Source organism: Anomaloglossus baeobatrachus, chromosome 3 (genome assembly GCF_048569485.1).
Source record: "Anomaloglossus baeobatrachus isolate aAnoBae1 chromosome 3, aAnoBae1.hap1, whole genome shotgun sequence".
Classification (NCBI taxonomy): Eukaryota; Metazoa; Chordata; class Amphibia; order Anura; family Aromobatidae; genus Anomaloglossus; species Anomaloglossus baeobatrachus.
The window spans coordinates 335,288,553-335,306,494 of record NC_134355.1 but is presented as its reverse complement, the minus strand read 5'-3'; the positions used below and the strand labels follow the sequence as shown (position 1 = coordinate 335,306,494).

Sequence of the window (17,942 nt, the reverse complement as noted above, 5' to 3'; positions counted from 1 at the left end):
CTTCATATAAAAAAACCGAAATAAAAATCAATCAAAAAATGTTGTTTTCCTGAAAATTATACCAAAAAAATCTTCAACTCATCATGCTAGATATAAACCCTCATACAGCCCTATTTGCCAAAAAATAAAAGTTACAGCTGTCAGAATGTTGTGACGGAAAAACAATCTAATATATAAAGCTGAGTGTATGTATGTATGTATGTATGTATATATATATATATATATTTATATATATATCTATATATATAATTGCCTTATTCTGCCTGTCTGTCTGTCTGTCTGTCATGCTCCAAAATTGTGTCCTTACGGTGACACAAAGCTGATTGGCCGCTGGGCTCGCCATGGCCCCGCCCCCCCCACACGGATTGGCCTCTCGCCCCGGCTCTCTGCAGGCCCCGCCCCCCTCACGCAATGCACGCTCGCTCTGGCCCAACTGACACGGAGCTCCGACTCCCAGGTGAGTACACACACACACATCAGATCACACTCACTCTCACACACACCTCACACATCACATCCACACACTCACAATATCCTGGGATATCGCTTGCTTCTACACCGGCTCCGTCACGATCCCAGCAGCGCCAGACATAACCTTGCGATGCTGGGATCTTGATGGAGCCCGTGAACGCTGGTAACCATTATACACATCGGGTAACTAAGGTCCCTTGGTTACCCGATGTGTATCATAGTTACCAGTGTACACCGGCTCTGTCACGATCCCAGCAGCGCCAGACATAACCTTGCGATGCTGGGATCTTGACGGAGCCCGTGAACGCTGGTAACCATTATACACATCGGGTAACTAAGGTCCCTTAGTTACCCGATGTGTATCATAGTTACCAGTGTACACCGGCTCCCGGTACACATGTGCAGGGAGCCAGCATTATACTCCTCTCCCCCCAGGACTACTCCTCCTATTACAGTCCTCCTATTATACTCCTCTCTGAGTATAATAGGAGAACTATTATAGCATGGGGGATGTAGCACGATGGAGGGTGCGCAGCATGGGGGATGTAGCACGATGGGGTGCGCAGCATGGGGGATGTAGCACGATGGGGGGTGCGCAGCATGGGGGATGTAGCACGATGGGGAGTGCGCAGCATGGGGGATGTAGCACGATGGGGAGTGCGCAGCATGGGGGATGTAGCACGATGGGGAGTGCGCAGCATGGGGGATGTAGCACGATGGGGAGTGCGCAGCATGGGGGATGTAGCACGATGGGGAGTGTGTAGCATGGGGGATGTAGCACGATGGGGAGTGTGCAGCATGGGGGATGTAGCACGATGGGGAGTGCGCAGCATGGGGGATGTAGCACGATGGGGAGGTGCGCAGCATGGGGGATGTAGCACGATGGGGAGTGCGCAGCATGGGGGATGTAGCACGATGGGGAGTGCGCAGCATGGCGGATGGAGCACGATGGCGGGTGCGCAGCATGGGGGATGTAGCACGATGGGGAGTGCGCAGCATGGGGGATGTAGCACGATGGGGAGTGCGCAGCATGGGGGATGTAGCACGATGGGGGATGTAGCACGATGGGGGATGTAGCACGATGGGGGGTGCGCAGCATGGGGGATGTAGCACGATGGGGAGTGCGCAGCATGGGGGATGTAGCACGATGGGGAGTGCGCAGCATGGCGGATGGAGCACGATGGCGGGTGCGCAGCATGGGGGATGTAGCACGATGGGGAGTGCGCAGCATGGGGGATGTAGCACGATGGGGAGTGCGCAGCATGGGGGATGTAGCACGATGGGGGATGTAGCACGATGGGGGATGTAGCACGATGGGGGGTGCGCAGCATGGGGGATGTAGCACGATGGGGAGTGCGCAGCATGGGGGATGTAGCACGATGGGGAGTGCGCAGCATGGGGGATGTAGCACGATGGGGAGTGCGCAGCATGGCGGATATAGCACGATGGGGAGTGCACAGCATGGCGGATGGAGCACGATGGCGGGTGCGCAGCATGGGGGATGTAGCACGATGGGGAGTGCGCAGCATGGGGGATGTAGCACGATGGGGGATGTAGCACGATGGGGGATGTAGCACGATGGGGGGTGCGCAGCATGGGGGATGTAGCACGATGGGGAGTGCGCAGCATGGGGGATGTAGCACGATGGGGAGTGCGCAGCATGGGGGATGTAGCACGATGGGGAGTGCGCAGCATGGGGGATGTAGCACGATGGGGGGTGCGCAGCATGGGGGATGTAGCACGATGGGGGGTGTGCAGCATGGGGGATGGAGCATGATGGGGAGTGCGCAGCATGGAGGATGGAGCACGATGGGGAGTGCGCAGCATGGAGGATGGAGCACGATGGGGAATGCGCAGCATAGGGGATGGGGCATGATGGGGGGTGCGCAGCATGGGGGATGGAGCACGATGGGAGGTGCACACCTCCCCCCAACACACACACACACAGGGAACCACAAACACCGCCATACACAGACACCCACACACACAGACAACGCTGCACACACACAACACCCAACACACAAACACCGCGGCATACATAAATATACGCACATACCGCACAACACACACATTGCACAAAACATACCTCCCCCCAAAACACACCACACGCACACAAACCGCGCAACACACACACACACAACGCGACAGATACACAGCGCTCCACAAACAACGCAACACACATACAACACCGCTCTCACCCCCCGCCACACCCAGACAACACCCAGAACATGTACAGCGCCCTACACAAACACTTGGCAACTACACACAACAACATCTATATATATATATATATATATATATATATATATATATCTATAACAAAAATCATACATGAACTACACAATACGTAAATTCTAGAATACCCGATGCGTAGAATCGGGCCACCTTCTAGTATATATATATATATATATGTCTGCTAAAGGAATCCGCACCGTTGCATTTACAATCACGAAATTTTGCACAGATATCCCATGTGACTCAGGGAACGTCATAGACTATGTATTGACCAGAAAATTGAACCCCGGGCGCCACTATCTGTAGTGCCCGGGTACTACAGATAGTCTAATATATAAAGCTGAGTGTATGTGTGTGTGTCCGCTAAAGGAATTTGCACAGTAGCAAGGACAATCACCAATTTTACACAAACACTCCGTTTGACTCAGGGAACGTCATAGACTATGTTTTGATGGGAAATTTTAACCCCACGCTTTACAGTTATTTGTCAAAAAACCTGCCTCCATTAAAGTCAATGGAGCTGGGAGCCACAATGCTGCCAGAACTTCAGAATAATGCGCAGCCATGCCCTTAAATGGGATGTTGGCATGTCACAATGCAGCCAGGTAAAGAGACACACAGACAGGGAAAGAGACAGACAGGGAAAGAGACAGACAGATACAGAGAGACAGACACAGACACAGACAGACAGAGGGGGAGACAGACAGATACTGGGAGAGAAACAGAGAGACAGTTACTATCCCGGGCAACGCCAGGTACTACAGCTGGTTTATTATAAAAAAAGTATCTTGACTGTGTTATAGAAACAAAACATAAAAACCTATATAAATTTGGTATCGCTGTAATTACTCCAACCCGCACAACAGTTTCATCCTATCACTAATATCGCATTGTGAACTACACCAAATAAAAATAGGAACTTTTCTTGTACTGCTGTCTGTTTCTTCATTCTGCCTCCCAAAAATAGGAATAAGGCTCGGCTGATATTTATTCTGCGCTCCCTGCTGATTACTTAAGTTAAGGTTTCCACGTAAATCCATAAAAAACGCGATTCAGACAAAACCCCCGTTGGAAACACTCACTATAAAGAGGCTGATGGAGACCCTTTTGACTCCGTCTGGTCTTTGTTCTAGAGGTGTCCCATCATTTTAGGCATCTTTTTAGTGCACAAATGTGGATGACCACAGCTCTGTAAAATGCCTAAAAAGATAGACACCAGCAAAACAGACATCAAACAGAGTCCAAAGTGTCTCCATCTGCCTCATTAGAGCGAGTGGTTACAGTTGGGGTTCTCATTTGAATCACATTTCTGGAAGATTTACATGGAAACCCTGACGTAATTGCTCAGCATAGATCACAAGAATGTGATCCCAACCTTATACTGAAAGCGATCAAAAAAATGTTCTGTACCCCACAATGTTACCACTAACTTACCACCACAGTGCCAACCCCTACTCAGGCGCGTCATCTGACACCGGAAATATAGGGGGTCCCACATTACTGGTAGGACAAAGACTGGAAAAGCGATATGGCTCCGCTCTTCAAATAAAATCCAGTGATGTCAGAGCACCCAGCTCTAAATGCCCTTCTCCTTTTAAGCCTCTTTGTACCTAAACCACAGTAAGCGGCCCCATGTACAGCACTATTGTACTGTAAAGAGCACATCTAACATTTTATGGAATGTGTCTCCAGAATCACAATATATTGAGGGGCTACAATATATGGGGGCACAATGTATGGGCAATAAACTGGCATATTTGTAATTCTCTCAAAAAAAAAAAAATAAAGAGTGTGGCATGGGTGCTACAAAATATTCACTGCAGCTACAGATAAATTTCTACAACGTGGGTCACTTTTCTTTTTTTTTCTGATGTTCTGGCACCTTATTGCCTCTGCACATGTCGCCGGCAAACTATTCCTGCAAAGTCTTTGCTTTAAAAGCCGAATAGCGCTCCTTCCTGCTCAACCCTGCGGCCAACAAATGTTTCTGATGACATATATAGGACAATATCACGTTTGGGAGAAATTGGGCAATAAGTTGTGGGGTCCATTTACACCTTTTAAGCCTTGTGCAACTAACAAATTTGCAGCTAATAAAAAAATTACATTTTACATCTACAATTTTATATTTCCACGTCCCAATCTTATAAAATTCTGTGAGGCACCCATGGGTTCAAACCACTCACTACACCCCTAGATATATTCCTTACATATTGAAACTTCCAATATGGGGTCACTTGTGAGGTTTCTTTTGATCTGGCACCTTGGTGGCTCGGCTAATGGAGCCCACTATCTATTCAAACGGAATCTGCATTCTAAATACCAAACCTTCCCATCTGATCCCTGCCGTTTACGCAAATAATACTGTACAACGACATATTGGGCACTGCAACGCTCAGTAAAAATTGCATAATAAATTGCCCTGTCCATTTTCTCCTCTTATCCTTTGTGTGAATTATGATTTTTAGACTAAAGTAAAAGGTTAGTGGAAAACCTTACGTTTTTTATTTTCAAGGCCCAATCTAATAAAATTCTGTGTACTTTGTAGGTTAAAAATACTCACCACACCAACAGATACACTCTATTGGCTCTCTACTGGCTAACACGGTACAAAGATATAAAGATATATTTTACCCACACCAATAGACTAATTCATTATTGGCTTCAGTGTGCCAAATAGGGTCACATGTAAGTGTTTCCGCATTTTTTGGCACTTTAGAGGCTCTGCAAATGCAATACGTTGTCGAAATCTGCACTGCAAAAAAATCAAACCGCGCTATTTGCTTTCGAGCCCTGCCATTTGCCCAGACATTACTTAGCAGAGCAGAAGATAAAACTGGGCACTCCGAAAATTGCATAAAAGAAGATGAGTTTTTATTGTTGCAACAAGTCCAGTTGATTGTTTGGCCTAGTCATTAAGGTCAAAATTGGCTACGTAACTAAAGGCCCCGTCACACACAACGAGATCGCAACGAGATCGTTGCTGAGTCACAGTTTCTGTGACGTAGCAACGATCTCGCCAGCGATTTCGTTATATGTGTGACACCTACCAGCGATCAGGCCCCTGCTGTGAGATCGCTAGTTGTTGCCGAATGGTCCGGATCATTTTTTTCAAAGGCGATGTCCTGCTGGGCAGAAGGCATCACTGTGTTTGACGCCTACCTGCTGTGTTTGACGCCTGTGTTTGGTCGTTGTACAGGTTGCTCATCGTTACTGCGTCATTCGCAAGTTCTGACTGTGTGACATCTCACCAGTGACCTCCTAGCGGCTTACCAGCGATCCTTACCAGGTCGTATCGCTGGTAAGTCGTTGTGTGTGACTGGGCCTTAAGGGGTTAAAATACATCCGATCAATCAGTGGGGGTCAAAAAACAGAAAAAAGATCTGTTTAATTAAAACTGTACAAATGTACTGTACTTTATAACAGTTTCTGACTGATTATCTTTTTATTGTTGATGATTTTAGAAGAATGTCCACCAGCCAGGAAAAACATTTATCCAACAGATTTAAATTTTAGTTTGTATAGGAGAAAAATAACACGAGCATCCATTAGCAGTTTATTTCCATGTTTGTTCATTCATAAGCCTAATTTTATGAGAAAGTCACAGCTGATTGGCAAACAGATATCACATGTCCAAGGCTCGTGACGAATAACAGAAGATTTATATACTCAAACTCTCAATAGAACATTGGGAGAAGTAGCTTAGAAGATACTGTAGTTGTCATGTGACTAAAAGTATGGAATTTTTCATATTTGTGGTCAGATGACGATTGCTCAAGAGGCAACAAGCAGAATTAAATCCTAAGGCCACATTCACACGTCGAGTATTTGATGATTTTTTTTACCTCAGTATTTGTAAGCCAACACCAGGAGTGGGTGAAAAATATAAAAGGGGTCACGTATTTCTATTATACTTTTCCACCAGATTTTGACTAATATTTGAATAAATATTGATGTAAAATGCTGATCAAATACTGAATGTGTTAACGTGGCCTGAGTACATTACACACTGTTAGTATTCGTAATCTGTATTGCTTGCCAAACGTTTGCCCTGCGTTTTATAGTACCAGCAAAGGGAATGAACTTTCTGCAATCTCATCCATATGCTGATTACCTTTTCCTTCCATATTTGAACCATCAAAGCATTTTTTTTTCTTTTTTAAATCTACAGCATGTCAATTCTTTCAGTATTTTTGCAGCATTTTTCACCCATTCAAATTAATGGGAAAAAAACACTACTGAAAATTTTATGCAGCATTGTTCCTACTAACATTCTGGTTTTGTGGAAAACCTGCTGCAATGTGTGCACATACCCTATTTGTCACCTGTCCCCAGGATAAGTTATATATGCAAGATCAATGAGCCCCCCCCCACTCATGTTACGCCATTAATCACTTATTTGCCCTGCATCACTCCTGTCTTCCATTTCTCCTTTTTGCACAGACACAGTGAGAACTGTGAATGGCGTGACGATCGTGAATCTCCGCTGCTGCTCCAGTAAAAATTTATAGAACTGAAACAAACAGTCAAGACTTTGGGGGACCCTAATCTACAATACAATCATTACCTATCCTGCAGATAAACATACTATATGCTGCAGCATAAACGAATACCCTAAAGTCAATTATGAGTCCTCAAATAATACGTAATAAAGTTCATACCTTGTCACTTAACGTTGGGTCATTTAAGGAGTACAACTTATTTGTAATGTCTTTACCGATCAAATATTTAAATATTTCATCCAAGAAAGGCTCAGACTCCAGGAAATAGGTTAGCCTTTCCCGAGACCAGCACAGAAACACACAATTATCTTCTGCAGTTATAGTGACCTAAGATTTAAAAAAAAAAAAAAATGTTGGTTAAAAGAAAATGTTTTTTTAGCATAAGTTTACTTATGTATGTGACTAACAGCTAAATATATTCATATTTTTCTCCTCAAATTCCTGAACAGAAATATATATAGAGAGACAGCTATCTGATCATTTGGACGGTAAACTATCTCACTCTCACCAGACTCTCTCAAATAAAGGACTGCTCACTTTGCCAAGTGCTCCTGTGTTCTCTATAAGGCCTCTTTCACACGTCCATGAAAACCATGCACGTTTTGCACGGACGTGTAATAGGTGCGTATTGCCCTCCATGTGCTGTGATTTTGGCACACGTGTGTTCTCCGTGTGCTATCCATGATAACACATGGAGAACAGGAACTTTCTGCTCACCTGTCCCTGGCATTGCTGGCCGTGGTGCTGACCTACAGACTCCGGCCCTGCCAACTCCCAGAGACAACAGGACTGGAGAAGGTGAGTATAGAAATTAATTTTATTTCACAGACACGTGTTTTCTCTAGTACGTGTCATACTGATGACACATGGATCACATCCGTGCGGTCCCTGTGACATTTGTGCTGCCGGAGAAAAAACTGATATGTCTGCGTGAGGAGTGCACGGACACATGTATGCTCCACCCGGACACACAGTCCATGGCAAAAGACGCATGTGTGCGCAAACCCATTGATTTTAATAGGTCTACGTGTGCCCGTGTCTCCGGTACGTGTGAAAACGGACGTTACACGTATCGGAGACACGAATGTGTGAAGGACGCCTAAGAGAGACGCTGCCAGACATCTCTGAAGGCTGATCATTTAGAGAATAGAAGGATTTTCAGTCCTAGATTTGATATGCTGGATCCTTATCATCAGTCAGAGGCACCCACACACATCAGACTGTGCCAAATCTGTTGATATTGGCGTAGTCTGACAACTTTAATCTAATGTGTATTGGAGGGAATATAGCATCAGAGGTTAAAATTTAACTTTTAATCTAGTATTAAAATCCTTTTAGACTAAAACATTAACCCAAAGTTCTCTGGATTGCTGTCGTTAAACAGCCCTCACAGCCCCAGAGAACCTATGACATAACAAACCAATCAAAAAAACACAACAAACACAAAACAAATTGAGTATGATGGTTAACACTCCAAAAAGGACAGTGGTCCAATATGAGTATATAAAAAATCATCAAAAACAACTCAATATAATAAACATATAGTGCACGGTAATCCTCAAAGAGGAATTTACCAATTCAAAATTTATAGAATGAGTTAGGATTGATCTCACCCATTCTTGCAGCTTGGGGTGCAGAAGGCTTCCTCTATATGGGTCCACACAGCGTCAGCTGGCCCTATACTGACCCTAGAAGACCTTCATAATGTCTAACACCCCAAAGCTTCTGCTCTTACAAGAACAGACCACATCTAGTCCTCTCTTGTGCCCCTACAATATTCCTGGCCCTCGTCCCGACGCGTTTCATCAATTCCGACTCATCAGGGGACTTCAGTATTGCATTAAGAGGTACCTTCCTCTGCCTCTGTTTCTACTGTTTCTTTGTCGTCTGTAGCCTTCACCGTCTGAAAAATCAGTATCTGTAGATGACGGTTCAGCCTCAGTTATTTGGCCACCAGTCTGGTTTATGGTTAATTGGTATGCCCGATTGTCTTTGAAGTCCGCAAAGTCTCTCAAATATTGTTTGTGCTTTCTCTCTTTCAATCTGTATTGAAATCGTTCTAATTCATCTTTTAGTTTATTCTCTTTAGTGACAAAATCCGGTTCGCCTGAAAGGTACCTCTTAATGCAATACTGAAGTCCCCTGATGAGTCGGAATTGATGAAACGCGTCGGGACGAGGGCCAGGAATATTGTAGGGGCACAAGAGAGGACTAGATGTGGTCTGTTCTTGTAAGAGCAGAAGCTTTGGGGTGTTAGACATTATGAAGGTCTTCTAGGGTCAGTATAGGGCCAGCTGACGCTGTGTGGACCCATATAGAGGAAGCCTTCTGCACCCCAAGCTGCAAGAATGGGTGAGATCAATCCTAACTCATTCTATAAATTTTGAATTGGTAAATTCCTCTTTGAGGATTACCGTGCACTATATGTTTATTATATTGAGTTGTTTTTGATGATTTTTTATATACTCATATTGGACCACTGTCCTTTTTGGAGTGTTAACCATCATACTCAATTTGTTTTGTGTTTGTTGTGTTTTTTTGATTGGTTTGTTATGTCATAGGTTCTCTGGGGCTGTGAGGGCTGTTTAACGACAGCAATCCAGAGAACTTTGGGTTAATGTTTTAGTCTAAAAGGATTTTAATACTAGATTAAAAGTTAAATTTTAACCTCTGATGCTATATTCCCTAAATTTGAAGAGGTCTATTCTCCTAGATCAGGAGTTGCTGAATTGATAATGTGTATTGGAGGGCTTAACTACCATCGAAAGGGCATGGGCAAGTTCAGGGTATGTGCACACAATGTCTTTTAGATGTCTGCGAATTCCATGGGTTTATCAGGCAGAAGAAGCTTCGAGACACACCAGCTTCTTATGTGTTAAAGCTACTTTTTTTGCTTGTTTTCAGTCATCTTTTCTGACATCTTTTAGAGACCATTTTTTTTAATTAAATTGTATTAAGTAAACTAATGAGCAGCTTGCATGCAGAAGTTGCCTGAGGAATGGTCAGGTCATTTTGTTCAAATGCTTTGCTTTGGAAATCTGAAGCAGTTAAAAAAAAGTGTTTTAAAAGTTTATTTAGCACTTTTTCAGCCGGGTTACGGAGCAGATCTGCCTGAAAAAGATGTGTGCACATACCCACACCCTTTTTCTGACGTAACAGTAGGGGGTGTGACAACTTAAAGTACCTAGGGCAGCATGAACACCAAATACGGCCCTGGTCACATAAGACTGTTGTCGCAACACGAATAGGGGAAATCTCATTAAGACATATTGGCACTCTATAGATAGCAGTACTCATCGACAATTTTTTGGAAGGTATGTGTGGATTGCTACAGAATAACACAGAATAACACTTAGGATCAAATCATTTAATTTAACAGCATTTAGACAAACAGAAAACATTGACACATTTGTGTTGAACAGGTTTACCTGAAATTTTTCACCTCTGTCCATCTCTGTTGATCTGAATTCAGGAGAATCAATATACGCATTGGGATAAATGTTATGTAGAAAATGACCTCTGTAGGAAACCTTCATCCTGATATTGCATTAAGAAAAATAAAACAGAATTTAGTCTATATTCTGAATTTTATGATTTGGAAGTTACTCAAACAAAGCAGGTGTGGTGAAAATAGAGTGACCTACACAGAGCTCCCCCTTTAAACACTTCTGAAATCCTCTTGTGGGGCAGAAATTCTGTCCACCATGAGTGTGAGGTACAGATTTTTACTGAGGCACTCCAAAATCTTAAAGAAAGTCTTATCAGAGGAAAAATGCTAGAAAGGTCACAAATGTGGGCCAAACTCCATGTTAAGAGGCACATCCAGGTATTAAAAAAATACAGTCAGAGATACAGTTTATTTGCTTTGGTCTACCAGCGATACAGAAATGAACACTCCATCTATACCCACAAGAATTGCTCTTATTCCGCCTTTTTTGTAACAAGAGACCCAGAAGGACAAATAAACTAACTATTTAACTAATATTCAGACCATACTTCATGTTCTGTAGAGGTTACTTTTCAGCAGTCTCATTAGAATTATTGACAAGATTACAATGCAAGGTAATTTGCTGCTGTAACCACGTACAGAAATAGAATATAATTTGCAATCATAAAATTAAAATCAGATAGAAAAAACATTTTTATAATATAAATTTTAAAATTAAAATATAAAATAGGTGATACATTTTGTTTAATAAATGTAATATGTATATACACCCTGATCACTCATAACCCACAAAAAAACTAAATTATATTTCACATTCACATACAACCTACGTGCTTTCAAATGGAAGGGCTGAATTTCAATTCCAGTCCAATTCTGACTATATGGTATCTAATTTGGTATACAGATAGGTTACGTGTACATTTCTCTACATCCCGTGACTGTACACATATGATGCATGCTGCGCACATAAGATGCACTGTCACATAGCATTTTGCTCAAAACTCGACGAGTTTCATGGCAGTATCTGGTGCTGTTCACACCACAGACTCACACTCCACACTGGTTTCTCTTGGGCTTCAGAGTTGCACAGGCAGGCTCGGTAGTCGACCAGCTGTGTGCTCATTAGTGATCGGGTTGGCAAGGGTTACCGTATTTTTCAGACCATAAGACGCACTTTTTTCCCCCCAAATGTTGGGGGAAAGTGGGGGGTGCGTCTTATGGTCTGAATATAGGGCTGTGGCTGGGAATGAGGGTGCTGCAGTGGAGCGGGTCACCGGCGGCACGAGCAGGCTGTAGCAGCCTGCCGTGACCACGTGGGCCCGCTCATTATATATGCACGCCCATCATCCCGCACATCATCTCTCAGCACTGAAGCCAATGCTGACAGGTGGGCGGAATGATGGGCGGGGGGTGTGCGCATATTAAACAGCCGGCCATGATCACCCCTGGCAACTACAGCCTGGTGTGATCATGTGCGGCTGTATTCACTGCCCTCCGTGCATCATCATCAGCACGGGGGGTAGTGAATAAGTATGGTACACTCACCCGTCACCGTTCCCCTGCAGCACCGCGATCTCCTCCTGTCTGCCGGCCAGATGGTCTGTGTAGTGAGCGGTGAGCATAGAGATGACGTCATCCCTGTGCGCGCTCTCCACACACATCAGCCGGCAGACAAAAGGACATTGCGATGCTGCAGGGGAACAGCTCCACACAGGTCAGCGCCGGAGGCAGTGAATCAGTACACTCACCCATCACCGTTCCCCTGCAGCACCGCGATCTCCTCCTGTCTGCCGGCCAGCTGATTTGTCTGGCGAGCGGTGAGCACAGCGATGACGTCATCGCTGTGCGCGCCGCTAGTCACGCAGGTAAGCTGACCGGCAGACAGCAGGACGAGCGATGCTGCAGGGGAACAGTGACGGCTCCACACAGATCAGCGGTGCTGCTGCCGCCACAGACAGGGGGAGGAGTGATGCTGCATGGAGCGAGGAAAGGGGAGTATAAACGTTTATTTTTTGTGTGATACAGGATACATGCCATATACCAGGATGGGGCCATATAGCAGGATGGGGCCATATAGCAGGATGGATGGGGGTATATAGCAGAATGGATGGGGTGTATATAGCAGGATAAGGGCATATAGCAGGATGGCAGTCTATAGCAGGATGGGCGTATGTAGCAGGATAAGGGCATATACCAGGATGGCAGTATATATCAGGATGGGGAGCATATAGCAGGATGGCAGTATATAGCAGGATGGGGGTATATAGCAGGATGCCGGTATATAGCAGGATAAGGGTATATACCAGGATGGGGTACATATACAAGACAGGAGGATCATTACCAGGCTCTGGTACCTTAGCAGAGAATTTGGGGACATTACCCCCCATAACAATGTAGGCAGCAGATCCTCGCCCCTTAACAGTCATGACCACATTTTTTGCTTAAAATTTTATTTTCCTATTTTCCTCCTTTAAAACCAGGGTGCGTCTTATGGTCGGGTGCGTCTTATAGTCCGAAAAATACGGTAGTCTCTCCTAGCCTGCTGGTTACCTCTATGATCACATGTTATAAGAAATCCATCACAGCTTTTCCTTGCCTTTTTAAGATGGTGGGACTGACTTCCTGTGACAACCATAGCTTTAAGCAATACTGGTCCACGTGCTCGTATGATCCAGTTGCTGGTCAAATACTGAGTGCTGTTTGGTGTGTTGTGTGAATTCTATTGTTCACTGTTTATTACCCCCCTGTTCTTTATTTCCTCCTGATCACGTATTGCCTAATATAGGAGTCTCAAACTCAGACAAGGTGACAATTTTAATGATACCAAATTTTTTTTCTATACACCCTTGGATCACTGTGAATATTTTTCGCTTGCTTATTATAACAAATGGGCATTTTTTGTTTATATATCAAAAAACATTTTCAAAAGATAAAAAAAAATGTCAAGCTTTATTTAGATTTTTTTTTTACATTTTATCCCCTGTTTGTAAGTAATATTGTTTTATAATTAGCACTGTATAGTAATTTTGGCAAACTGCTTCTAGTAATGTGCCCACCCTTGTCATCAACTTGTAGTAATTTGCGCATCCTTGCCTTGTCCTCATCCTGTAGTAATGTGCCCATCCTGGTCACTATCCTGTAGTAATGTGCCCATCCTGGTCACTATCCTGTAGTAATGTGCTCATCCTTGTTCCCATCTTGTAGTAATGTGTCCACCCTGGTCCCCATCTTGTATTAATGTGACCATCCTGTAGTAATATGCCCATTCTTGTTTCCATCCTGTAGTAATGTGCCCATCCTGGTGCCCATCCTGTAGTAATGTGCCAATCGTGGTCCCCATCCTGTAGTAATGTGCCTATCCTGGTCCCCATCGTGTAGTAATGTGCCCATCCTGTAGTAATGTGTTCATTCTTGTGCCCATCATGTAGTAATGTGCCCATCCTTCCTCATCCTTGTCCCCATTATGTACTAGTGTGCCCATTATTGTGCCTATCCTGTAGTAATGTGTCCATCATTGTCCACTTTTACTAATGTGTACATGCTGGTTCTTTTCTTGTAGTAATGTCCCTTCTTGTAGTAATGTCCCCTTTCCTGGTTCTCTTCTTGTAGCAATGCCCCATCCTGCATAATCATCCCTTATTGTGCCATTCTTCACATACACACACAAAAAACACAACAAAAACAATTATCCTTACCTGTCCTCCATTCCCTGGGTGTCCGCTTTCCTGCTTTTTGTGGCTCGCAGGCCTATGGCCTCCTTGATGATTGCAGCCACTGCAGGGGCTCGCCGCTGCCAGCTCTTGCTTTGAATGATTTGCTCAAGCTGTGCAGAGATAAACTCTCTGCACAGCTACTCCAATGGCAGCCGCTGGCCAATCAGAGACAAGCAACTGATGTGTTTGACGTCAGCTCCTGGCCTCTGATCGGACGGCGGGTGCCATTGGAGTAGGTGTGTAGAAAGCTGGTCTCTGCGCAGCGCCAGCAAATCTTTCATCTCAAATCAAGCACTGACAGACAGCGGTGGACCCTGCACCTGCTGTGATAATCAAGGGGGCTAAGGAGCTGTGCGACACAAGAAGCAGCCTCATTGGCCGCATGCGGCCTGCATGTTTGAGACTCCTAGTTTAATACCTCTGTGTGTGATTGCTTTGAGTTAGACAAACGGGGAAACCAAAACTCTATTTGTGCGGGTTTAACCACTTCTGTCTCAGCCCTCCCCTCTGGGGTGAGGACAAAGGTTATTAGAGCAGGGTTGGCCAGGAGCAGGGCTAGGGTGGCGGCCCAGATTGCTTCACCATCAGAAGTATCTCTGGGATACGGGGCAGCTATGGCCCCCTAGCCTGAGGGTCAGTCTAGGAGCCCCTGTTCCCAGTTATCCCCTTATACTACATGACATGCACACTGCACACATAAGATGGATACTGTACACAAGATGAGCACTGCAGACATAAGATGCACATTGTACACATAGGATGCATACTATACACATGATGAACACAGCACACATAAGATGCACATTGTAAACATAAGATGCATACAGCACACATAAGATGCATACAGCACACATAAGATGCACACTGCACACATAAGATGAATACTGCACACACAAAATTCACACTGCACACATCAGATGCACACTGAATCGTGATGGGCGATCCCGAACTGTAAATATCGGGGTTCGTACCGACCACATAGTGATCGTGTACACGATCCCGATCACGAGCTTTCCTGGGAAGCTCGGGTTCCAGATCGGGTTCAGTGGCTGTAAAAAAAAGCACATTATTAAAAAACATTATGATCATACTTACAGGTCCCGCGACCCGTCCTGCAGACTCTGTCTCCCGGCCGCTTCTGCTTCCGCATCCTATCATTGCTGTGCCCCCGGTAAGCACCACTGCCTAAAGGACCTTCCATGACGTCATAGCCAAGTGACCAGTCTAGTGTGAATGTTGTACAGACATTTTCTTACAGACTGGTCACATGACTATGACATCATCAAAGGTCCTGTTAACTGCACTTTGACTGTCTCTGTGCAAGTGTCAAATCGCATCACGGCGCATAATCTCCTGAGAGAAGCAGGTCAGCTGCATGTATTTCCATGCAGCTGAGGCGCTCCTGTCCTGAGAGCGTCAGGCCGTGCAGGGTGATGCAATGCGGCACGCAAGTGCAATCATACCCTCACTGTCAGTCTGCTTCTTGCTCTGTACAGAGCAATGTAGCAGAGCTGACAATGCTCTCTCTGCTTCTCTCTCTGTAGTGCCGCTTGTCTTTACAGAGTGATGAAGCAGAGTTGACATTGCTGTCCCTGTGAACTAAGTCGGACTAAGGAGGTTTTTTTTATAATAAAGATGGAGTCTCTAAATTTTTTTTTTGTTTTATCCCTAATAAAAAACATTTTTCTGTGTTGTGTTTTTTTTTTTTACTGTTTACCAGAAATTCATGGTGGCCATGTCTAATTTGGCGTGACACCATAAATTTCAGGCTTAGTACCATCTGAGAATACAAAGCTGGTATTAACCCCTTTATTACTCAGCGTGCCATCGTCACCAGGGCCACTGGACAAGCTGGGTATAGCAACTGTAAATGGCACTAAGAACAAATGCGCCATTTCTAGGGGCAGCTGCAGGCTGCCGAGTATCCCAGCCCCCAGCTGCCTGGTTTTACCTGACTGGCAATGAAAATATGGCAGGGGCCCACAAATTTTTTTTTAATTATTTTTTTAAATAATTAAAAAAAATAATAATGGCCTTCCCTGTATTTTGATTGACAGCCAAGGTAAAGCCAGAAAGCCAAGCCACTTTCAGAAAATAAATACAAAATTTTTTGCTTGGAAATTCAGAGACATGTTGTCAGTAGTTTATAGAATAAAAGAACAATTTACATTGTAATCAAAAATATACCTATACAGAGAAAAATCAGAAAAACTGAAAATGTTGCAGTGGTCTCTCAATTTTTTGCCAGAGCAAATCCAGGTGGCATAAAACTTGTAAATTTATTTACAAAGTTTCAGTTTTGGCTTGGACCGTGAAGGTGGCTTTCACCGCCGAAATGCGTTGTCCGTGATGCATTTGTCCTACATTTACTTTATGTCCCCAGCTCTGTCATATTTTTCATTTTTTGCTACGAATAAATTTACAAGTTTTATGCCACCTGGATTTCCCAATTTTTGTTGCTGGATCTCTTCTATTTCCTGCATACCTAGGACTTGCTCCCAGTCTGGATCTCTGCATTACAAAAGGAAACAGGAACATTTATTACATCTTAAGCTTGTACGGGTGAGCTGGTCTACACATATATTGTTTTATATATATATATATATATATATATATATATATATATATATATATATATATATATATATATATATATATATATATACAGTATTTTTGATTCTCATAACAGATAAAGCGGACAGATACAGGCTGCCACCCCATCTGCATGGCTTTACCTTGGCTGGCTTTACCTTGGCTGGCAATCAAAATACAGGGAATTATTTAAAAAAAAATTGAAAAAATGCATGGTCTCCCGTCGTATTTTGATCACCAGTCAGGTAAAACCAGGCAGCTGGGGGCTGAGATTCTCGGCAGCCCGCAGCCGCCCCTGGAAATGGCGCATAGTTTCTTAGCGCCATTACCAGTCACTTTACCCAGCTCGTCCAGGGGCCCTGGTGGTGCTGGCATACTGGGTAATAAAGTTGTTAATACCAGCTTTGTATTCTCAGATGGTACTAAGCCCAAAATTCATGGGGTCACGACAAATTAGACATGGCCACCATGAATTTTTAATAAACAGTAAAAAAAAAACCACAACACATACAAATTTTTTTTTATTATAAATAAAACAAAAAAAATATTTAGAGACTCCATCTTTATCATAAAAAACTCCTTAGTCCGACGTAGTCCACAGGTAGAGCAATGTCAGCTTTGCTTCATCACTCTGTACAGAACGAGAAGCAGGCTGACAGTGAGGGGATGATTCTATTTGCGTCTCGCATCGGTATCAGCCCGTACAGCCTGACACTCTCCGGACAAGAGCGCCTCACCTGCATGGAAATTCATGCAGCTGACCGCTCCTGTCATGAGAGTGTACGTCGTAGCGGGTGATGCCGATGCAACACTCGCACAGTGAGACAGTCAAAGTTCAGTTAACAGAACCTTCAATGACGTCATAGCCATGTGACCAGTCTGTAAGCCAAAGTCTGTATAACATTCACACCAGACTAGTCACATGGCTATGATGTTATGGAAGGTCCTTGAACCCGAGGACACAGCAATGATCGGACTCGA

General features: G+C 44.2%; 1 protein-coding gene across 3 annotated transcripts in view; it reads right to left on the bottom strand.

Moving 5' to 3' along the window:
- Nucleotides 1-17,942, bottom strand: part of POPDC1 (popeye domain cAMP effector 1) — a 186,861-nt gene that overhangs the window by 64,800 nt on the left and 104,119 nt on the right. For all 3 annotated transcript variants that reach the window (XM_075340087.1, XM_075340086.1, XM_075340084.1), the window contains exons 5-6: nucleotides 10,637-10,745; nucleotides 7,368-7,535 (exon numbers count right to left, since the gene is read on the bottom strand). In XM_075340087.1, coding sequence (XP_075196202.1) covers nucleotides 7,368-7,535; nucleotides 10,637-10,745 — 277 coding nt within the window. The remainder of the gene's footprint in view (nucleotides 1-7,367; nucleotides 7,536-10,636; nucleotides 10,746-17,942) is intronic.